At 39.1% G+C, this 22,148-nt stretch overlaps 1 protein-coding gene across 6 annotated transcripts in view; it reads right to left on the bottom strand.

Annotated features, from left to right (window-relative positions):
* The window catches only part of LOC133461459 (focal adhesion kinase 1-like), a 90,671-nt gene that overhangs the window by 21,520 nt on the left and 47,003 nt on the right, over positions 1-22,148 (bottom strand). For 3 of the 6 annotated variants that reach the window (XM_061742388.1, XM_061742387.1, XM_061742382.1), the window contains 9 exons: positions 18,148-18,288; positions 16,090-16,167; positions 15,495-15,602; positions 14,560-14,677; positions 13,079-13,109; positions 11,664-11,728; positions 6,819-6,836; positions 4,720-4,776; positions 3,756-3,776 (listed from right to left, as the gene is read on the bottom strand). In XM_061742388.1, the coding sequence (XP_061598372.1) occupies positions 3,756-3,776; positions 4,720-4,776; positions 6,819-6,836; positions 11,664-11,728; positions 13,079-13,109; positions 14,560-14,677; positions 15,495-15,602; positions 16,090-16,167; positions 18,148-18,288 (637 nt within the window). The remainder of the gene's footprint in view (positions 1-3,755; positions 3,777-4,719; positions 4,777-6,818; positions 6,837-11,663; positions 11,729-13,078; positions 13,110-14,559; positions 14,678-15,494; positions 15,603-16,089; positions 16,168-18,147; positions 18,289-22,148) is intronic. The other 3 variants (XM_061742384.1, XM_061742383.1, XM_061742385.1) reach the window with 3 other exon arrangements.

Genomic DNA, 22,148 nt, shown 5'->3' with positions numbered 1-22,148 from the left:
TGGCCATAAGAATCCAAAACATTTTGAGCAAGGTTTTGTGTATTTACTGACATGTCTCCACCCATGACACCTTTAACTAAAGCAATGCAATCTCTGGCAACAAACATCTTGTTGAATAATAAAAGAGGCAAATGTAAGGTATAAACACAAAAAACCCTCTTATCCCAGTGAAAAGATGGCAGGAAAATCCTGGGCCATTTGCAGTCCCTGGCTGAAGTGAGTTTAAGGGTTGAAGCTGGTGTTAAACCCCTACAGGATTAATGACAGTTTCATCGTTTCTGAAACCACATTGTACATTGTCACTGTGGCAACTGTGGTTTAAACTCCAGCTGAGGTTCAGTCTCAACTCAACTGTAGTGTCTTGAAAGAAATACCACAGCCACTAGAGGGCTCTTCTCCTGTGAGTTTGCTTAAACCGATACAGGTAAGTTTTAACACAAATCTTAGTGATTTCTTTAACACAAGGACACATGCATCACATTCAATTTGTGTATTTCATTTGATGGTAAGTTATTTAGTCCCATGCATGGTGCTGCGTCTGAATTAAAGACCAACATAAAAATATATAATTGTAGTACATTAGAAACAATGTATTCAGGTGAATAAACGTGCGGAAACACCCACGCACCTGCACACACACTGCAAAAACTCAAAATCTTACCAGGAATATTTGTCTTATTTCTAGTTAAAATGTCTCATTTGTATTCAAAAAATCTCATTACACTTAAAACAAGAGTCATCCTCAAAAAATAACTTGTTATTTGACAATTTTGACCTGTTTCAAGTAAATTTTCACTTGAAATAAGTAGAAAAATCTGCCAATGGGACAAGATTTATCTTCTCATTACAAGCAAAAAAAGTCTTGTTCCAGTGGCAGATTTTTCTACTTATTTTAAGTGAAAATCAACTAAAAACAGATGAAAATTGTTGTTTTTTTTTTCCATTGATGAGTCTTGTTTTAAGTGTAATGAGATTTTTTTAATTTTAATTAGAAATAAGACAAATATTCTTGTTAAGATTTTGAGTTTTGCAGTACACAAAAAAATGATAATGTTTGCTATGTTACCTGACTAGATCTGACTTGCAAGAAAGTCTTTAAATTGTTGGTGCTGCTGGTTCTGTGCTGTTAAATTGGTCCATGTAAAAAAGTAGCGTGAGTATTGTTTTACAACTTCAGTAATAATTCACAGGTTCTTTCTGAGATCAAAAGCTGGTCAGTCAGTTAAGCAGCACCTGCTCTTATATCCTTAGATATTCATACTTTAATCAAAGCCAACCAGCTGGCTAACAATCTGAAATTTGACTGATTTCATGGGTGTTGATACCATATTATATTATATCTTTTGAGCCTTTTAATCACATCAGTTTTAGAATATTAACTGTGGTTTTCATGTTGAGACTTGGTTTCTTGTTAAAATGCATTATCAAGTGATGGATTTGAGTGAAATCAAACAAAAGGAAATCTTAATACAATCTGCTTAACCTAGAGAAGGACCCAAAACACCAAACACTGCAAGAGCTCCTCTGTTCTTTTTTAAAGTACTATCCAGACTAAAGTACTTGATTTGATGGTTAAAAGAAATCATTGCGTGCATTCACTTTCAACTGCTTTCTTTAATGATGACAAGTTTCAGCAATCATGTTCAAGTTGAGGTTTGGGTTAAACTCTGAACGCTGTCATATTGTGTTTAACCAATTGAGAGTGAAAATAGCCCCATGAGTTTGTTTCCTAAATGACATCTGCGCCTGAGCGTAATTCCTCTTAATTCATTAACTTAAATGTAGCGCTCCACTGACTGATAACACGTGCACACAAACACTTGAATATGAGCTGGATGTGGTTTGTTCAGTCTCATCCTTTTACACTTCCAATATATACAAGTTGAAAGAAAGTCCCTGTGGTTTTACCACTGAAAACCATATGCTTGAGCATTTTAACTTAATTTGTAATTCATATTGAATCTTTTTTTTATTTTTTAACAGATCAAGAAACATTTCTGCAAAAGGTGTATCAATAACACCTGACAATTTAGAAGAAGTTTATTTGTGATTTATGAATTACGTTTACCATCGGAAGCTAAACCTGTCAAAGTCTAGTCTATATTTACCTAAAAAAGGTGACTTGATACTGAAAACATGTATTTGGGTCAATGACGAATAAGGATTTTCAACAGGTCAATTTTAAAATAATAAAAAAAAGAATATCTATTGCAGTAGTTCAAACATTAAGAATGTTGTGTACACATAAATTCATATAAACATTTTAAATTAAGTGATTTCAGAGTTTTTTGTCAAGATGAATTGGCACTAGCCTTAAAAAAGGCCATGTGGTGCAACCATGATTCATATAAAAATAAATTAATTTCCTCAACATCTTGACATCTTTTTTTTTTTTAAAGTTTTCAGTATTATACAAAAATGTTTTTTTAATGGTCGCGCCACATGATATTTCATAAAATGGACATCAGTCAAACTTTGTTTGTAAATTATGATGGAAATATAAATACAAATGTGTTGCAATCTTACACACTACAAGATACTTCAGAAATCATGCCAGATAGGGCAGAAGATTGATTTAAAAACATTTAGATTGATTTCAAAAAAAGTTTTCAAAACAAGAGTCATGGTTGGACAGTCGTACCACATGACATTTTGACGCTTAAAACAACAACAAAATCCCAAATAACTAGTATTTTTTGTAAAATTCAAGTGAATCCATACGTGGGACAGGTAGTTCATATATCTGGTATTTTTTTATCCATTTAAAACTTTTTTGAATTGAACACTTTTTCAGGAAATATAGGTGTCACGTCATTGACCCATTTGCACGTTTACAGCTTATCTGTTCAGTTCAACAACAATCAAAACACAAAAACACATTCCCTGAGAAAATATACAGCTATTAATCCATGCTGCAATACACCTTTGGGAGGTTATTAATTTTAACAAAATAACCCGTAGAGAACCCAAATAACTATGACCAGAAGTAAAGTAAACCTTTCACAACTTTCTGGTGCAACTCAGAATCAAGCCATTAGAAAAATACAAACCCAGAGGGTTTGTTTACACTGCAAAAACTCAAAATCTTAACAAGAATATTTGTCTTATTTCTAGTTAAAATGTCTAATTTCTTCGTCAAAAAAATCTCACTACACTTCAAGCAAAAAAATCTTGTTCCACTGGCAGATTTTTCTACTTATTTTAAGTGAAAATCTACTTGAAACAGGTGAAAATTGTCAGATAAGTTATTTTTCTGGTAATGACTGATTTTTTGACTAAAAGTGAGACATTTCAACTAGAAATAAGACAAATATTCCTGGTAAGATTTTGAGTTTTTGCAGTGTATGTTTACCTCATGAGATATAATGCTCAAAAACCTGTCATGTTAATGTAACAGCATCTTTCTGATTTGTTGGGTTACTCTCCCTGTCAGTGCTGAATTCACCTGGATATTGAGAAGCCTCCTAAAGCACAACTACAAGCAACAATAAACTCAATAAGTCACCTTGAGTTTTTGTGTTTTTCTTTGCCAGGAAAATTCAGTTGAGAGGGTGATTCCTATCTACTGTACACTACTACTCATATTATTGTTTAGTGGCTCATAACTCATACTAATAAGGAAAATAAATCCACCAGCTTGTACACTTGTTGAGATTAAAATTTAAAACGATGCAGGAAGAGCCTGGGAAAGAAAAAAAATCCTCCAAAAACTCAAGGTTTCTTAGTTGGACATAATGAGAGAGACGGACTTTTACCTTCAACTACTCCATAGCTCACTGTGGTGGCAATAGGAAAAAAGAGGAATAAAGAAAGATGAAGAGAGGGGGAGACCCAAACAGGTACTTATAAGTTAAAAAAAAAAAGGTCAGAAAACATGCACACACAGACATTATTATATCTGACATTTAGTCAATAAATACATTAAAACGCTGCCAAAGAATAATCAAAATCTAGGCTTGTGTTGGACCTTTTTTATGTTTGACAGCTTAATTTTATACATGCAGCTGAGAGAATGGCATGAGCAAATATACAAACTCAGTCCCAGAGTGGGAAAGTATGTCCGAAGTCTGCAAAACGTCTGGTTAGAGGAAGTTACAGAAAAAAAGACAACCACACAAAGTTAAAGGGACAAAAAAAAGAAAGAAGAATGAACCACAGACAGACATACAAGCGATGGTGAGATGGAGAAAAGACAGAAAAAGACTCGGAGGAAAGGACATCTCTGTCCATTTTAAAATTGGCCACACATTTAAATACATAAGTACCTTGTACTGGCGAAAAAACATCCACATTAAAAGTATTGGAGCAAAGAGTTAGTGCCAAATTTCCTACGTGGAGTACGGCAAAGAACAGCAGCATATTCAGGGTTTTTAAGGGAACATGTCGCAGGTAAACAGCATGTTGTTGTGGCCTACAAACCGTGACTTTATAGCGTACAGGAAAGGAATCAACTGCTCTAAATTTGACAGCTGCATCCAAACCAAAATCTGGTTTATGTAACTGCTGTGTGAGTCGTAGAAATGACTCACCTCACACTCCGATTATTGGGGAGCAACACAGTAGTAAATATTTACTTGAGCACGTAAGCATCTGACATTGCAGCCACAGTACGTTTTTTTAGGAATCTTTTGCTCATAAAAAAGAGATGATTTCTTAGGTACAAATTATTTTTAGTTGATCATTACCAGGCAAAAGAAGAAGATGGAATAAGTGACTTACTGGAGGGCATGGTGTATGTGTCCTCTTCATCGACTATCTCTGCATAGTCATCAGTTTCTGCAAAGTTACACACACACACGGACAATGTAAAAATACTAGGAATGAAAAAAAAAAAGGTTCTCATACATGTACATGTCATGCAAAACGAAGGTAGTTACACACACGGGGGAATCCACCATCCAAACCAAAGCTACAGAAAACGGAGAAACGAAGCACTAGGCTAATAACTCCTGTTGGAAGTAACACCCACGTAGCTCCTCGCTGTCTCTTTCTCCCTCTTTCTCCCTCCTTCTCCTTCTCTCTCTCGCTCTCTCTGTCTCTTTCACGCACACAAACACTTGGCAGAAAGCATCAGCATAGCATGTGTTGTGAATATCTGTCTGTGTGAGAGCAGCTGGATTGCAGGGAGTCACTGTGGTGTAGGAGGAGTGGAAGGAAAGTAGAAGAAAGGAGGCATACAGAAATGAAAGACAAACAGGGGGTAAAAAAAAAAGCTAAAATTGGAAAGAGAAGTCAGTTAAAAAGTGTGTTACTACCAGGTAGTTAGCTGGAGTTAGCTGTCATGAAAGCAGTTAGGGATTGAAACGGCGCAGACGTAGACAAGGCAAGAGACGAGGAAAAGCAGAGAGGGCAGAGGCGGCAGGAAAAGAGAGGGGAAAAGATGGACTCACTCTATCGTAACCAGATGGTGTTGTTTAAAATAAAATCAGTGTGCAGACTCAGCTGTTAGAAACAACAGCTCTCCCCTCTTAGCTCTGCTTGGGATTTATCAGACTCTGTCACTTCCCTTTTGAGAGCTCTTTTCTCTTGGAAAGCCTCAAAAGCCTAATTTTTAGCCATTTAAATAAGGCAGGCTGGACAAGACACTTAATGTGGTCTCTTAAAAAAACCTTTAACCTAAAGAAAACATTTTTGGCTCACAGAGAATGAGATTAGAGGATTATTAGTTAAAATAAAGTGTTAAAAGAAGAAGAAAAGATGTCTGTCTGTTTCTAAGGATTCTAAAGAAAATGAAAGGGGGGGTCTGAGCTTAGCTAACCATGATTATTGCTATTATTTTACAGCCCTTGGAAAAATAAATTGTGAAGAAATCAATATCAAAGAGAAATGATCTTGGCTAAACTGTCAGCATAAGTTAAGTTTCGGGACAGGAAAGCTACTGATCTGCATCCACAGATGAATGAAACGTGAGTCTGAACAAAAACAACCATTGGCCACATTTTACAGCAGATTAACTTTTCAGTGGTTTCTCTATTTCCTGTCAGAGCCCAGTATTTTTTTTCTTAACTTTCATAAATTCAGATCCATATGGCAAGACAAATCTTAGGGCAATTTGTTGGTTTTTACTGAGCATAACTCTGCATTTCACTGCCATGTGGTTTGGGATATGCAATAATGAAGAGATGACCAATTTCTACATTTTCTATTTCTATTTTCAGCTGAGAGAATGTGTGTGCGTGTGTGATTTTGCTTGCCCATTATAGCCAGGAATGCACTCGCTGTTGAATCCAGCAAACCTCTCCCTTTTTCATTGTATGCGTGTGCAAGTGTGCATGCAAGAGCACGAGTGCATGATTATTCTTCTGTGTGTGTGTGTGTGTGTGTGTGTGTGTGTGTGTGTGTGTGTGTGTGTGTGTGTGTGTGTGTATGACAGAGTGAAAGTGTGTGTAGAGAGAGGGAAATCTTTTCAGAAGTTTGCATAAAGAGAATTGATACTTGTTTTAATGATTCAGCTTTTTGTGCAATTTTTGTGGTAAAAGTAGACGTTCACATTTTGTAGTATTGCACGTCAGTAAAAGAAACAACCAAAAAATTGGGCAAAAATAAAGACATGTAGCCTAACGCAAGACTGAAGAAGTACACTACTCTAGATAGGCAAATATATTATTTCTACTGTGGATTTATATGCTATACAAGCATTAATGAAGCCTCTTTGTGTTTATATGCGAGGGCACATATACATGCAGCAAGAAGTGACAACGCACGCATAAACTTCAACCCACACACATTCAACACACATTATCCTTCCCCGGGAAGCTGCAGTGTGTTGTTGAAAAAGAAAGAACACCAGAGTTTGATAAACAACAGAATAACTTTACCATCCCCACTAAGATCTTCTGCAGGATCCCAGAGAGCATGCAGGAAACATGACAACAGAGGAGGAAGAAGTGCAGGATGAGAATCGGAGGGCAGAGAGGAAAGGAAGAGGAGAGAGAAGAGAAAAAAGGAGAGGTTAGAGCATGACAACCCTCGGAAAACAACATGGGAGATGTTGCAAGATTTCAGATTGAGGGATTTCACATCCAAGGTGAGGTAATGGTTGAGGAATTACATTTTTTACATGTCTTTAACCCTGACTATAAATAAATCAAGGAACTTGATTCCCCCCGCTCTTTATGTACGTGTCTATATGTCTACAGCTAAAATAACACCATTCTGTCAGTGTCCAAATATGGCCTTTGTGAGTTTAGTTGCATAACAAGCAGTAAACTGAATATAAAGTATGTTTAGGGGGACACAATGTGCATCTGACATTATCATATATGTGTTTCGGATACTGGTAAGTTTCAGGTAAAAACTCCCATTCATTGACATCTGAAGCATCATAAAACCTTTAGGAGGAACTAACAGTGCCATTTCACCAAATTACTTTTATCAAAAACATTATAGTCTCTATTAAGTCACATCTAATACACAATGACAGATAATTTTAAGGGGACCTATTATGAAAAACATGTTTTCTCTTGCTTTAATATATATAAAGTGGTCTCCCCTCAGCCTGCCAACTCAGAGAAGGAGGAAAGTAACCAAATTCTGCAGTGTCTGTACAGCCGCCCGGATGAGCCGTCCAGTGTGATGTGGATCTACGAGCCGTTCAGATTTGCGCATTTTCGTTACGTAACAAAAAAGGCAAACCACGTCCACAACTATAAAACCGTGTAACTGCATGCGAGCGTCCGACTATCGTAGCACTGCGTGACATCGGACGCTCTCTGTCCATCTCCCTCCAGCAGCTGCCACTTTATTGAGGTTTTTGTAGTGAAATGAGGAGGAATCATAGAGATAACTTCTCATTTCAACTAACTGGATCAGCCGTTCCTCATCCGTGACCGTTTCCTACAGCACTTTCAACCGGCTTTCAACGCGAGCAACAGGAAGAAAATAGAAGCAGGGCGTCCGACAAATGTTCAGCTCAAAACGGCCAGTCAGGACAGTCCGATAGAAAATAAAGCAATGGAATTGATTTTGTCGATGACGCTCGCTCGCATCGCATGCAGTTAGGACACGGTGTAAATAACTCCGCCGGCCGGAGCTTCCGCCATTTTTTCGTAGCAGTGTATCACGTCATTCAGGCAGCCAATCAGCACAGAGCCTCATTATCATAGCCCCGCCCACTCAGAATCCCTCATAGATAGTGAGGTTAGAAAATGAGATGATAAAGACATGGTTTAGAGGCTGAATTTCTAATTTATTTAGCAAAAACAATCAAAAGCTTGTTTTTAAGACATTCAAGGCCTGTTTAAAATAGACATTAAATGCCATAATACGTCCCCTTTAAGAAAACACTCATACATCACACAAGCCATAGTTCACAGTGGAAATCCAGCATGCTTGTGTCCCATGTTTGGAGAGTCCTTAAGAAAAATGTTTCTACAAAGAGGCAGTTGCTCTCCAGGTTCATGACAGCTGCCAAAACCACAGATGGAGACATGAAGTCACATGCCGACCCATGCAGGATGTCACCCAACCAACACATACAAAAGAATTCTGCTGGACGCAACAGTCATTTACTGCATGCTCTTTAATGTTCATGGAGAGTTCTGTTACTTTGTGGTTTCTTTAAAAGAAAACAAAGAAAATGAGCTCTCTAGCAAGGATACAATACTTACCAAGGATAATATATATATATATATATAAATAACAGGAATGTGATCTGAGCATGAGGGTATGCACTGAGCAGAGACTTGAGAGAAGGATTTCACCCTCATAAAGCAGACTACTACTAGGGGTGGGCGGTACACCGGTGTCATAGTCATCACCGGTGTGACACTGCGCCACGACATGGATTTTGCAATACCGTCAATACCGTAATAAATCAATTATAAAATAATAAGCCTAAATAAGGCATTAAAAACGTCGGTTATATGCAAGGTTTGCTGCCGTGTTGTGACAGCAAGAGGTTGAAACACAAGCAACCTGTTTCATCACTTAAAAAACACGCACGCCCGTGAATATGAAGAGGCAACCCGGGCCAAAACGAGCGCAAGTGGGACCAGCTGCTGCTGGTGGTCCCGCTGCTCCGCTGCTCCGCTGGTGCTGGTGAGCAGCACCAGCGGAGCACGTCCCAAGACTAAACAGCTTTCAATGCAGGCATCGTTTACTGCTGCTACACCTTACGACAAGAGTAGTAAGAAATGACAGGGCTTAAAGTATTCCGGCACCGTGCCGGATCTCCGGCGTACGGAGTTTTTTTTTTCGGCGTGCTAGTTTGACTGCTTTAAAAAAAAAAAAAAAAAAAAAAGGTTTGAGAGAGAAAAAAAAGTTTGAGTCAACCGAGTTCGTCTACCAATGGAATGAGAGGAAAGCAGCTCTGGCGCTCAACCAAACTAACACCGGCCAATCAGAAGTGGAGCTGGGCGGGTCTTTGACAGCACCAGAGCGCAGAGCGCTGTTTCAACCTGCTGGAATCACAGATTTCAAGATGGAGAAAAAATGAATGAATGTCGGTTTAAAAGAATCTTTTTGCCCAGAAGAAAAAAAGAGTGACAAAAAAATACCCATAACCATGTTCTTCTCTCGAAAAAACACACCTGTACCGCGGGCTTTAGAAGAAAAAGACGCTGCAGCGCGAGTCGGGATGGAGCGGCTCAGAAGAGCAGAGAAATACGTGCGAGGCGGTGCTGAACTCCGCAATTTGAAGCTTTGTATAATAATTGTAAAAAAAAAAAAAAGGGTTGCTACTATGTGAATATCACTTATCACGGGTTCTTTTTGGAACGTAACCCTCTCGAAAAACAAGGGATTACTGTATATAAATACTCATGGCATAAACCTGTCAAGTTTTGGATTTAAAATTAAGGGAAATTAAGGGAAACAACCAGCCCAACCGAGGTCCAGTATTACATTTTAAGACAGGTTTACAAAATATTTAAAATATAATATAATAAAAATAAATATAATATAATATATATATATATATATATATATATATATATATATATATATATATATATATATATATATATATATATATATATATGTAAGATCTTTAGGTTTTTTGCCAAATAAATATGTTGAGAATGCATAATACTCTCCCATGTCTCTTTTTGATAAGGATACTACCATTTACTTATTATATTATAAAAATATTAACCTTATTCACATAAAGGGACAGGACAGGCTACTCCTCCCAAAACGTACCAAAAAATACCGTGATATTATACCGTCACCGTTCAAAAGATGAAAAATACCGTGATATTAATTTTAGGTCATATCGCCCACCCCTAACTACTACCAACGACGACAGAAAATGTCTCTCATCCTGAATTGGAGGTCAAGTAAAAGATGACAACCTGCTCTTACTTGCAGGAGGTAAAAAACTGGTCACCAATAGCAACAGACGGTACTTGACTGACAAGAAGCCAGCAGGTCGCTCTGGGACAGCGGTCGCTCTGCTATTTTACACAATAATCTCCACGGCCAGTAAACATCTCTCATTCCAAAGGACCGACTCAAAACAACTTTCTAAACACGAGCCAAAACGATGAAGAACCCGGCACTTATGGAAGTCATTGGTATCAAGTTATAGCAAACAGGCCGTAAGGACAAAAAAAAAGAAGCTTAAAACGGAGAAGCATAGTAGAAAAAAAGTTATTATTGTGATGCAGCAGATTTAGCAGGTTAACCCACAAAACTGTTGCAAAAACTCAAAATCTTAACAAGAATATTTGTCTTATTTCTAGTTAAAATGTCTCATTTTTAGTCAATAAAAAAATTACACTTAAAACAAGACTCATCACTGGAAAAAACAACAATTTTCACCTGTTTCAAGTAGATTTTCACTTAAAATAAGTAGAAAAATCTGCCAGTGGAACAAGATTTTTTTGCTTGTAATGAGAAGATAAATCTTGTCCCACTGGCAGATTTTTCTACTTATTTCAAGTGAAAATTTACTTGAAACAGGTGAAAATTGTCAAATAACAAGTTATTTTTCTGGTAATTACTCTTGTTTTAAGTGTAATGAGATTTTTTGACTAAAAATTAGACATTTTAACTAGAAATAAGACAAATATTCCTGGTAAGATTTTGAGTTTTTGCAGTGAAATGCTAAAACTCTACCTCAAAACTAACTATACATTGATTTTCGTAATCTTTCAGGAATAAAAACATTTTTTAAACCTATCAAGAAATCTTAATCAACGTAATTAATGTAAACCATGTCAGTTTAGTCACGCAATCACTTTCCATCAATGATGTGGGTTACTCTCTATTCACACTTCTTTTCTTCAATAACTCTGGTAACCATGATAATTAAATCAGGAATGTTTCTCCGCAACAATACAATTTTGCAGACACGCTCCTCTGCTAACGGTCCAATAAGAGCTGAGGAAACCGTTGGGTAGCGAATGTGAGCGGAACACAAAGGGGAGGAGGAAACGTTGAGCCTTGGTTGGCTTAGGAGGTGTTCAAAAATTATATCTTCAGCCAATTGGACGGGGAAGGGGTCCAGTTTTTAGAAGAAAAACAAAGAGTGAATGAATACAAATGCGTGCAGAGAGAGATGTGAGGAAGACGAGGGGGAGGAGGTAAACATAACACAGCAGGAGCAAAGAGGAGGGGTCAAGGGGAGAACAGAGGATAAAAAAGGGGTTGATGGAAATTAAAAGAAAGACAGTGGAAGTCAAGTAAGTAAGAGAGTTAATAAACATGAGTTTGTATCTTACCTGAAACAGAGATTGTTCGTACTCCACTCTTCACTGCTTCTAACTTTTTCTCATTATTCGACAGTCTGGAGACAAGGAAGAAAAGTAGAAAACATTTAACAAAACTTAACAAATCAAAAAGGCTAACACATAATAAAACAACACCCCCCCTGTCTCCTTCACACAAGACTGTAATTTGATACCATGGTCCTATTAATAGATTAAATAGCAGAAATTCTGGAAAGGCACACATAGAAAGCTTTCTTATATACATAAATACATACGTCCTTACTGTTTCTACTGTCTGTGGTCTGTTTTTGTCCTGTGAACAACTATTACTACCATCAGTACGTCAGGCAGATGGCAAAGAGAGGAGGAGACTAGCAGTGTTTAAAAACTCTACGTGGAAAATATTTAGCTCCTAAACTTATCTCCTTATTTGACCAGACACCACGGAGCGAGGCAGAAATTTCACTTGAAATGTAATCAAACGGTTGGAATCTGAATTTAAACAATTGACGTCCAAGCAGAAAAACGGCCAAATAAACAAGTTTGTAAATTCTGTGCTGCAAAAATTACAACCCCCCTCCCCAAAAACAGTTGGAGCTGTGTATAATGTGGTTATATGTATGTTTATACTATAGTATATGTATATGTTATACATATGTAGTTTACCATCACCAAGTATGAATGAGTGAATGAATAATATACGAACATTGTACAGTGACCTTGGGTTCCATGAAAGGCCCTATATAAATGCAAGTTATTATTATTTAAATCCTATATCTAAGTGCAAACAGTACAAAAACAGAGGTAAACATGGAGAGGACTGTCAAAGAAACTGTGAAGATTTTGATGATAAAACTTACATGATTAACAACAAAGCTAAATTATTTCTATTTCACCGTCTAAAGTTTCCCGATTGGCCGGATGATTAGGTTTCTCCTCCAAACTGAAAAACTGAGATTTTCAGTAGTTTAATTTTGCATCTTCTGCTGTTTGCTCCTTTAACTGTTTAAAAGCTACAGCATGTAAAAGATGAACAATCAAGGTCCACTTTATGAATGGATGAAAGACTTATTGATACAAATGCCAAATTGACCTTTTTTTTCCAGAAACTTATGTCCACTCAAAATATAGTTGCACAAAAAAAGCTTCTTGGGATGACATGTCCAAATATTGAAGATAAAACTGATGACCCTTAGATCCTAAAAATATCAATCTTCTGTAGGGTTTCTTTTTCATTGGTGAAAATCACTTTCATTTTAAAGCAGCTTGCTGTTACTTTCTCCTGTTAAACTGGGAACAATGGGGATTAATACCTACAACGAAATGAGCTCACACAGCTGACGTCATTATGAACAAATATCAGAGATATCACTAATCTATGAGTGTATGTGTAAGCATATGCTGTCATCAAAAAGATATGTACTTACTTTGGGAGTGAAGGCAGAGCTCTCTCTCCCTCTAGAGGACAAAAACATAAACAGGGTCAAAAACACGACTTGAGCAATAATAAAGACTAAATCACAGTTACTTATACATAATAAACAAATCTATGCACCTTGAAAAAAAGAAAAAAACTAAAACGTGCATTTTAACAGACTCTTTCAATGGCTCAATGTCTTGCGGCAATAGGTAGCTAGTACAAGCAGTTACAAAAACACTACTAATAATTTAGCAAAATTATACTTTACAATCTTAACAGTGATCTTTTATTTCTATAAGTTATTACATGTGTACCTCAGCTGTCCTTGTCTGCTTTTGTGACAATTCACAGTTAAAGCAACAGCTCTATGCAGAAAAAAACACATGCTGCTTTTTAGTAAAATAACAACTTTGTAGTAAAATTAAAACACTGGAAATAATTGCTAAATAATAGATAATAATTAGAACATTTCAGGAAATGTTGATATGGGCACGCCCTCCTGCCCATTCGTCCCCTCCTGCTGCTTTTGTTCAGGGTGATTCTGATTGTATCTGCAGTGGTTCTGTATTCATTCCTATGCTCCCCCCATGGGAAGGAATAGGAATTCACTTTTTTGTTGCCATGGTAACAAGCCCAATAGGAATGAATGGGGCCCACATTTTGACGTAAAATTTTTGTAAATCAAAGTTTCATGAGATTTTAATATGTTGTCGTGCACAGTGGGGCGAGTCTTTTAACATTTGAATGACGTCTCTACGATAAAGAATTTTTGTAATTTTTGCCACGATAACACTTTTGACTGAGAAAAGTAATGCTCATCGAGGCGCGATGTAGTACTGATGTACGTCTGGCCTGGGTACACGTTGCCGTTAAGGAAGCATTAACAGACGCTAAAACTCTTGGAATAATAAGCGGAAGAAAAGGCAAACCGTTTTCTGGATACTAATATATTGCCTGCGCAAATTGGTTTTTGCTGGGTTTTTTCAGGCGTGTTCTTCCATATCAGTGGGGTCATGCTCTTTAATGTTCATGAAGAGTTCTGTTACTTCGCCATACATGCCATTTTTTGTGACTTTAGTTTGCTAGCAAAGTGCTCCACTTTGCATTGTAATGTTTTTTTCCCGTTTTTTCTGGCATTTTTTTTTTCACAGCAATTTTTTTTTCAGGGAGTTTCTTGGCATACGCAGGGTGTTTTTTTCTTTTTAGCTAGTGAAAGGCTTATGCTGCAATATGGGTTTGCCACTACTGGCATGCCTATAATAATCCCAAATCATATGTTCATAATTAGTGTGAATAAATAGGCCTTTGTGATTTTTGTGGGAAAAAAAGCATTATTTTTAGCCCTCGTCTTGACCAAATAAAGAAATAAACAATTAAAAGCAACTACTTCTACATCTTAAAAACTAATTCTAATAAAACCTGCCTACTTTCAACATGCATTCAACATTGTAGTATATAAATACATAAAAGTCCAACATAAAACGATACCTTTCTGAATTCTCACAATGAATGAATGAGTTTCCATTGAACCGAGTCGACAATAGCCATCAATCAAGTCAGCTAAGTTCTCCGCCATGGTGAGGGATGCTGTTGTAACTGTAAGAGGCTGCACACACACACACACACACACACACACACACACACACACAAACACACACACACACGCACACACACACACACACACACACACACACACACACACACACACACACACACACACACACACACACACACACACACACACACACACACACACACACACACACACAATCAGAGTCTATCTTCAGTTACAGAGAGCTATTATCTCTAAAGAGAGCTATTATATAACGCAAACAATTAAGATACAACAATGGAGGTTTGCAGCTACTGATGTATGTCAGGGAAAATAACAAGCAGCTTGTGTTTTAACTGTGAATTTCATATACCAGCTCAACATGTTAAATAGCACAGTTTAATTACAGTAATAGCCATTACTTAAACTCCCTGTTTACTTTGAATATGATCTTATTGGAATTCAGTGGATTTTTTACATGGTCATTTCTGAATCAGAGTATTGTCTTAAAAGGTTGATATCAGAATGCTGTAGTCCATGTAAAACAAATATTTTCACTCCTTTACATGCACAAAAAAGACATATTTAAAAAAAAAAAAGCATTAAATAACTGCATCCATTGTGGTAACTTGAATCTAGATTGAAAAAGAAAATGATTTGATGAATTAGCCTGTTATTCTCTCGCCCCTGACGACATTCATTCATATAAATTGCATTTGTTTTTACAGAAAACTTCAATCTGATTTTCTGAATGCAACTCAGGTAAGGGGAAAATGTTAAGACCATGAAAATGAGAAACTACACATAAATGTCATCAAAGAACTTATTTGTCCATGGTCATTGGTCTGTCAGACAGAGCTACATCTCGTACCTCAGCAGCGCCGGCTACATTCAGCTGCAGCATTCCTTTCCTGTCTTTCTCCTCCATAGCTGAGTACTGGATGGACTGGACCTGGTTAAAGTTTGCTAGATGTGTGGGCTGGAGACATAGAGGGACACATAAGAGATCTAAAAGTAAACCATGAAGAAACATGAACATGACACTACTAATTCCTCTAGTATTATTCACTGATGATGAATGATGACAGCTAGGCTGTTGAGCCCGTTACAACCAACAGCCTCGCTTTGCTTTACAGGACATTATTTTCTGTAATGCAATTAAAAAAACAAAAATGTCGTACATTCTGGATTCATTACAAATCAACTGAAATATTTGAAGCCTTTTATTAATTTAATATTGCTGATTATGGCTTACAGTTTAAGATTAAGATTCCCAGAATATTCAAATTTTTTTAGATAGATTTTGAGTTTAGCAATATTAAAATAATAAAAGGCTTGCAATATTTCAGTTGATTTGTAATGAATCCAGAATGTATGGCCTTTTTTTGCATTACAGAAAATAAAGGACTTTATCACAATATTCTAATTTTCTGAGACAGTCCTGTATATTGTGGTGGAAAACTTACGGTTGATCCTTTATCAGTGAGGTAACTGATTCCTTCTTCTGGCCCGATAGCCAACTCTACCTGGATCACCCAGCTAGACTGTTAAAGAGATGAAAAGATACATGATAAATAAAGGACTGGCATAAATTGCGGCAAAATTACACGATTAATTCAAACTGGCCGACTTCCTGTTCGGTTTCGGCCATGGCGCCAAGAGACTTTTCTTTAAGTTGCAACATGATACAGGTGTGTACCGATTTTCGTGCATGTACGTCAAACCGTATTGTGGGGCTTGATGCACAAATTTTTCTAGGGGGCGCTGTTGAGCCATTAGGCCACGCCCATTAATGTAAACCATTAAATATCAAATTTATCACCAGGCCTGGCTTGCGTGTAAAATTTGGTGACTTTTGGGGCACGTTTAGGGGGCAAAAAGGCCCTCATTTCGTCGGAAGAAGGGAAAAAGGAAGGAAAAAATTCCTACAGATACAATAGGGCCTTCGCACTGTCAGTGCTCGGGCCCTAATTATGTAAAGCCTGTGGAATTAACTTGTTTCTGCATTCATTTGCCATGAAATGTAATCCGATCTTCATCTGAGCCGAAATACTACACAAACTCAAAATGCCCATAATATCTTGTGCCATTATTAAACACCCTAATTAAATATCCATCCATTTTCTATACCCTTTATCCTTTGCAGGTTCCCAGGGGTCTGTTGGAGTCTATCCCAGCTCATTACAGCTAAATAGAGGCAGGGGTTCACCCTGGAAAGGTCACCAGTCCATCGCAGGGCCACATTAAATATGGTGGAGAAAACCAGTCAGTGAAGCCAAAGACTGATTACCTCAATAAAAGCTAATAGGGTTGAGAAGTCAAGTTAATAAAATGAGTTTGGAGGTGTGGTTTAGTGCTACTTTGAAAGATAAAGGACACACATTGAGCTGTTCATAAGAAGCCTCTGGTGATGGAAAAAATGATCTCTGGAGACACAAGATAAAGAGCAGCTGAACTGCATAAAAGCAGGATAGGTGTACAAAATAATCTTAAAGTATATAACCATCCATCAGTTCACAGTTAGAAAACGTATCTATAAATTGAGACATTTTATTTCTACAGCTACTCAACAAAAAACACAGTATAGAATCCTCAACTAGGTAAAGAAGAAGCACCAAGCCAGCTCCTAGGCCTTTCTAAAACACTCAATCAGCACAAGAAGCACCACACTGCAAAAACTCAAAATTTTAACAAGAATATTTGTCTTCTTTCTAGTTAAAATGTCTCATTTTTAGTCAAAGACATCTCTTACACTAAAAACAAGACTCATCACTGGAAAAAAACAACAATTTTCACCTGTTTCAAGTAGATGTTCACTTAAAATAAGTAGAAAAATCTGCCAATGGAACAATATTTTTTTGCTTCTAATAAGAAGATAAATCTTGTCCCACTGGCAGATTTTTCTGCTTATTTCAAGTGAAAATTTACTTGAAAAAGGTGAAAATTGCAGACAAGACAAATATTCCTGGTACGATTTTGAGTTTTTGCAGTGCAGCTTCTGTGGTGGGAGCCAACGATCCATGAGCAAGGCAGTAGATCGGTAGTTTGAGGTGTGACAGCTGGGGGCAGGAGCGGAGGCTTCTGCGCTGCTTTCTGAACTGAACCCATTGAAAATTATGTTCAGTCCATTCTCTCAAGACTTTCTTCTCTCTGATCACTGATGTTTTCCATCCCTCACCACTTTTTTCACACATTGTTCTACTGAATCTTGTTGTCCAGCATGTTTCTGTTCACAGCTCTGTCAGAAAGTTAGGCTTCAGAAACCACTCAACCTGAAGTCATTGATGCCAATGGATGTTCCACTAGCTTTTAATTCCAAGGATTTGCTTACTTTTTCCTCTAGTCCTTGTGCGTTATCAGCTTGAGCACATTGTGTTCGTCCAATTCAATTCCCTACTGGATGCTTGCAGGACCTGATTCTACCAAAAGGTGTCAGTCTTACACAGTCAACATGAGCGTTAAGAAGGACTGAGCGTCAGCAGCAGGAAAGGGAATGGGTGGGACGGCGGGTGATGCAAACATACCCCAAGAGCACATTTAAAGAACTCCTTGTCATAGCGGTAGATCGGTGCAATGATCTCCAGGAACTTCAGAATGCACTGCTCATCGTTGAGATTGGCCACCTGCTTGAACGTCTGCTGGATCAACTTACGAAGAGTTTTAGCCTATAAATAAAAAAAGAATTGAGAGAAAATGATCAAAACAGACCTTTTAAAATGTTACTGTGTTGTTTCAGAAAAAAGAAAGAAAAAGAAAAGGGAGGCAGGGAGAAGGAAGCAGAAGTTAAATGAGTATTTCTGTGGAAGGGAGTGTGTGCACAATGACAGACACTAAAAGGTATTGATTGACTAATAGTCGACTCTGTTTTTCTTATTAAAATACCATCAGTGCTTCATTCCCAATTCAGATCAATATCTGAACAAAAACACATTGCCACGACTAGTAACTCAATTAAAGATCAAGCTGTCAGCACATTTGTCATCAGTTTAAGTAATATCTCACTACACTATATGAAATACACACAGGTTTTATGTGAGAACTGACCTAAAAAAAAGATACTTTTTTAAGGTTTATGTTGCCACAGAGCACACAGATGGGAAGAAATAGGAACATTATCATGCCATGTAAAATTATCTCTGTTCTTTATCACTTTAGAGACAAAGATGGACAAAACCCACACAGACACACGTGCGCACACTAGGCATAGTTGGAAAATTACATATTACAACCACAAATACCATTTTAACATCCCTCATCTATAGATACATCTATAGAAAAAGATAAAGATTAAATAAGACTCATTGATTCTGGACAGCAGTAGACAGTAAAAATATGGCTATTATGCACAATTTAATAACTGCAATTATCACCAATAAAAGGAACAGCTGCATTGATTTATGATCTGCAGCTGACAGTTTAATCCAAGGTGAACTGATGATCCCCAGTCACCGTCTCCAGGACACAATCATCCATACAGTGACTGAAATCTTCACATTAGCTTGTTTTCTCCATGATGAACTGCTGTCTGTTCATTTGTCCTACTTACATTATTCATTTTATAAATAAACGCAGTAACGGTTATACTTCATTTCCCCATCACAGATCCCTGCTGCCAGCTGTCTACTGGCAAAACCTCAGGGGAATCAACAAATCCACAAATACACATGTGCACACACACATTTATAACACATCCCCATGTGTCAGCCAAAGATAGTCGTAATACAGTTATGATTACAGAAGGATGAGTGATGAGAATGATGAGTGGATGAGTGTGTGACCTTCACAGAACAGATAGATTTGGAAATTCCTAGAATTCCACAACAAACACACACTGGAAACCTAAATTGTCACTTTCCTGAGAGGAAGTACTATCGTTCACTATCACCCTTCCCATCAACAGGCCCATCATCGCTATAGCAACAGACTGACCCGTCCAGACTGTGCGTGACCAGTTACAGCACTTCAAAAACATGTTTTTTAAACTCACAGTCCATTCATTGATACAATTAGGACACAATTGAGAAAAAACAGGATTTGTTTCCTGGTCTATGATCATATCAGGAAAACACTATAATATTTGTTTCCTAGTCATGGGTTTAGCTTGAGTTTATCAAGCAACATTAACATTGCAAAGAATGTATCACTGCGCTCACCCAGTGCATCTATTTTCAATTACATACTAACTAAAATTGGTTAATGTAAATAACACTGATCCTCTAATGACAATTGAGAAAAAAAATAGAGTTTATAGTTTATAGTTTTATTCTGATTCCCATTAGCTGCAGCAAAACTGCAGCTATTCTTCCTGGGGTCCACATAATAGACAGTATATGACATAAATTTTTTTTTTTTTTTTTTTTTTTTTTTTTTTTACCTTGTCTGCACACATATTATTGATTGATACCATGACGGTAGAAACCAAAAGTGTATATATGTGCATTATTACTATATGTAATATATACATATATATACGCACACATATGCGTACACATACATAAATATACACATACAAACCCAGTGTTTTTTTTTTTTTTTGGGGGGGGGGAGGGGGTGGGGGGGGGGTGGTGACGACATCCACTGCCAATCCAGGAAGCAGGAACACACGGAGACACACGTCAAGCACTGGAAATCTGCAACAAAAAAACCACAAACAAAGCACGAAACCGGCACGGAGCCATCCAAAACACGAACAGCAATCGACCTAAATCTTGAGATCTGATCGCAGTCTGAGCTAAGCTATCGCTACCGCTACCTAAACCCAAAAACTAGAGAGCCAGCATGCAGGTGAACAAGCCAGTGTGTATGTCTATGTGTGTGTGTGTGTATGTATATGATCATGCATGTGTGTGTGTGTGTGTGTGTGTGTGTGTGTGTGTGTGTGTGTGTGTGTGTGTGTGTATGCGTGTGACTAAATTACTATATGTGTGTGTGTGTGTGTGTGTGTGTGTGTGTGTGTGTGTGTGTGTGTGTGTGTGTGTGTGTGTGTGTGTGTGTGTGTGTGTATGTGTGTGTGTGTGTGTGTGTGTGTGTGTGTAATAAACCAAACAAAGCTCCACCTGAAGTGTATCTATAGTGGGGGAGGGGGGGGAGCAACCCCGCCACCCGTGAGACCAGAGGCCGACAAGGAAGAGCCCGGAACCCAGGCCACCGGCAACCCCACAGAGGGGAGAAGTAGGAGGGAGGCAACCCACCGCCTGCGAGGCCCCCCCCCCCACCCGGCGGCGGCCGAGGGGGCCCGCGGGCGGGGCCCCCACGACGCGGAAAGAAGCAGCCAGGGATCCCGCGGCGGCGGACCGCGACCCAGGCAATCCCCGGCCACCCGGTCCGGGCCGGACACGCGGCCAGGAGGCCCTCACCCTTCTGGCCAGCGACCCCCACCCGGCAGGGGGCCAGCCCGCCCGGAGAGACAGAGCCGCCCCGGCCGCCGACGCGGGCAGGCGCACCCGTCCCCCACGAAAGTGGCCCTCCAAGACCAGAGGGGCGCCCCGCCGTAGAGGCAGCGGGGGGGACCGGAGACGGGCCCGGAGAGAGGGAACCCCCCAACAAGGCGACACCCGCGCAGGCCCGACAACGGAGGGCCCCAGACCCAGGCATCCCATTCATTCATCCATTCACCTATCCGATACCTATACTAATAATAATATAATATACTATACATAATAATAATAATAATACTAATAATAATACTAATAATAATAATAATAATAACCATCTTTGTATAATATAATATTGATAAATTATTAAGTTTTTGATGTCCTGCCAATGGAGGCTCAAATCCTCCATGGCAGGACCCTTCCATACCGCATTCTCACCGACACAGACATACAATCACGCACCGTTTCCCCCTCCCCGGGGGGATCCAGCACCGCCAGAAGGCACCCCAGGCTGCACGGCGGGCCCCGCCAGGCCCGGGTAACCCGACCCACCCGTCCCAGGCCCAGGCCGGTGAGGGAACGCGGGTGATGTGGGACCCCCTCCCGCCCCTTGTGTTGAGTGCATGTGATTAATGCCATAAAAACAGGGAGGAGGGAGGGCCAAGTATCGATTGACACAGACCCCCCCCCCTCCCGAACTACGTGTCCTTGTCAAATGTATTTATTAAGTGTTGAATGTGCAGTGTCTATTTTGCTGTTAAAACCGTGAGGCGGGGAGTGCCAGGCCCCGCGGGACAGTGCCCCACACGACCCGGACCCCCCGCCTTTCGCCTATGTGCGTATGAATCGTGTAGGGGGGGCAAGAGGGGGAGCGGAGGCCGAAGCCAGGAAGCAGGACCAGCAAAGCCGGCCCTGATAAGACACCCGCGTCCCCCCACCGGCCGTCCAGTAGACGGGGGCCGGCCCCCCGAGCCGGGCAAGGGCCCCACCGTACCTCCAAGGGCGCCCCCGGCGCCGCCGGAGCCCCCAGACGGAGGAGGAAACGGTCCAACATCCTCCCATTCATACTGACAACATAAGACATAGATACCTGGGAATGGTGCCACCCCGCCGTCGCGCCCGCCCGTGCACCCCCCGGTCAGGGGAAGCCC

Source organism: Cololabis saira, chromosome 15 (assembly GCF_033807715.1).
Source record: "Cololabis saira isolate AMF1-May2022 chromosome 15, fColSai1.1, whole genome shotgun sequence".
Lineage (NCBI taxonomy): Eukaryota > Metazoa > Chordata > Actinopteri > Beloniformes > Belonidae > Cololabis > Cololabis saira.
Note: the sequence above shows the minus strand (reverse complement) of the source record. Positions and strands in the feature narration are given on the sequence as shown.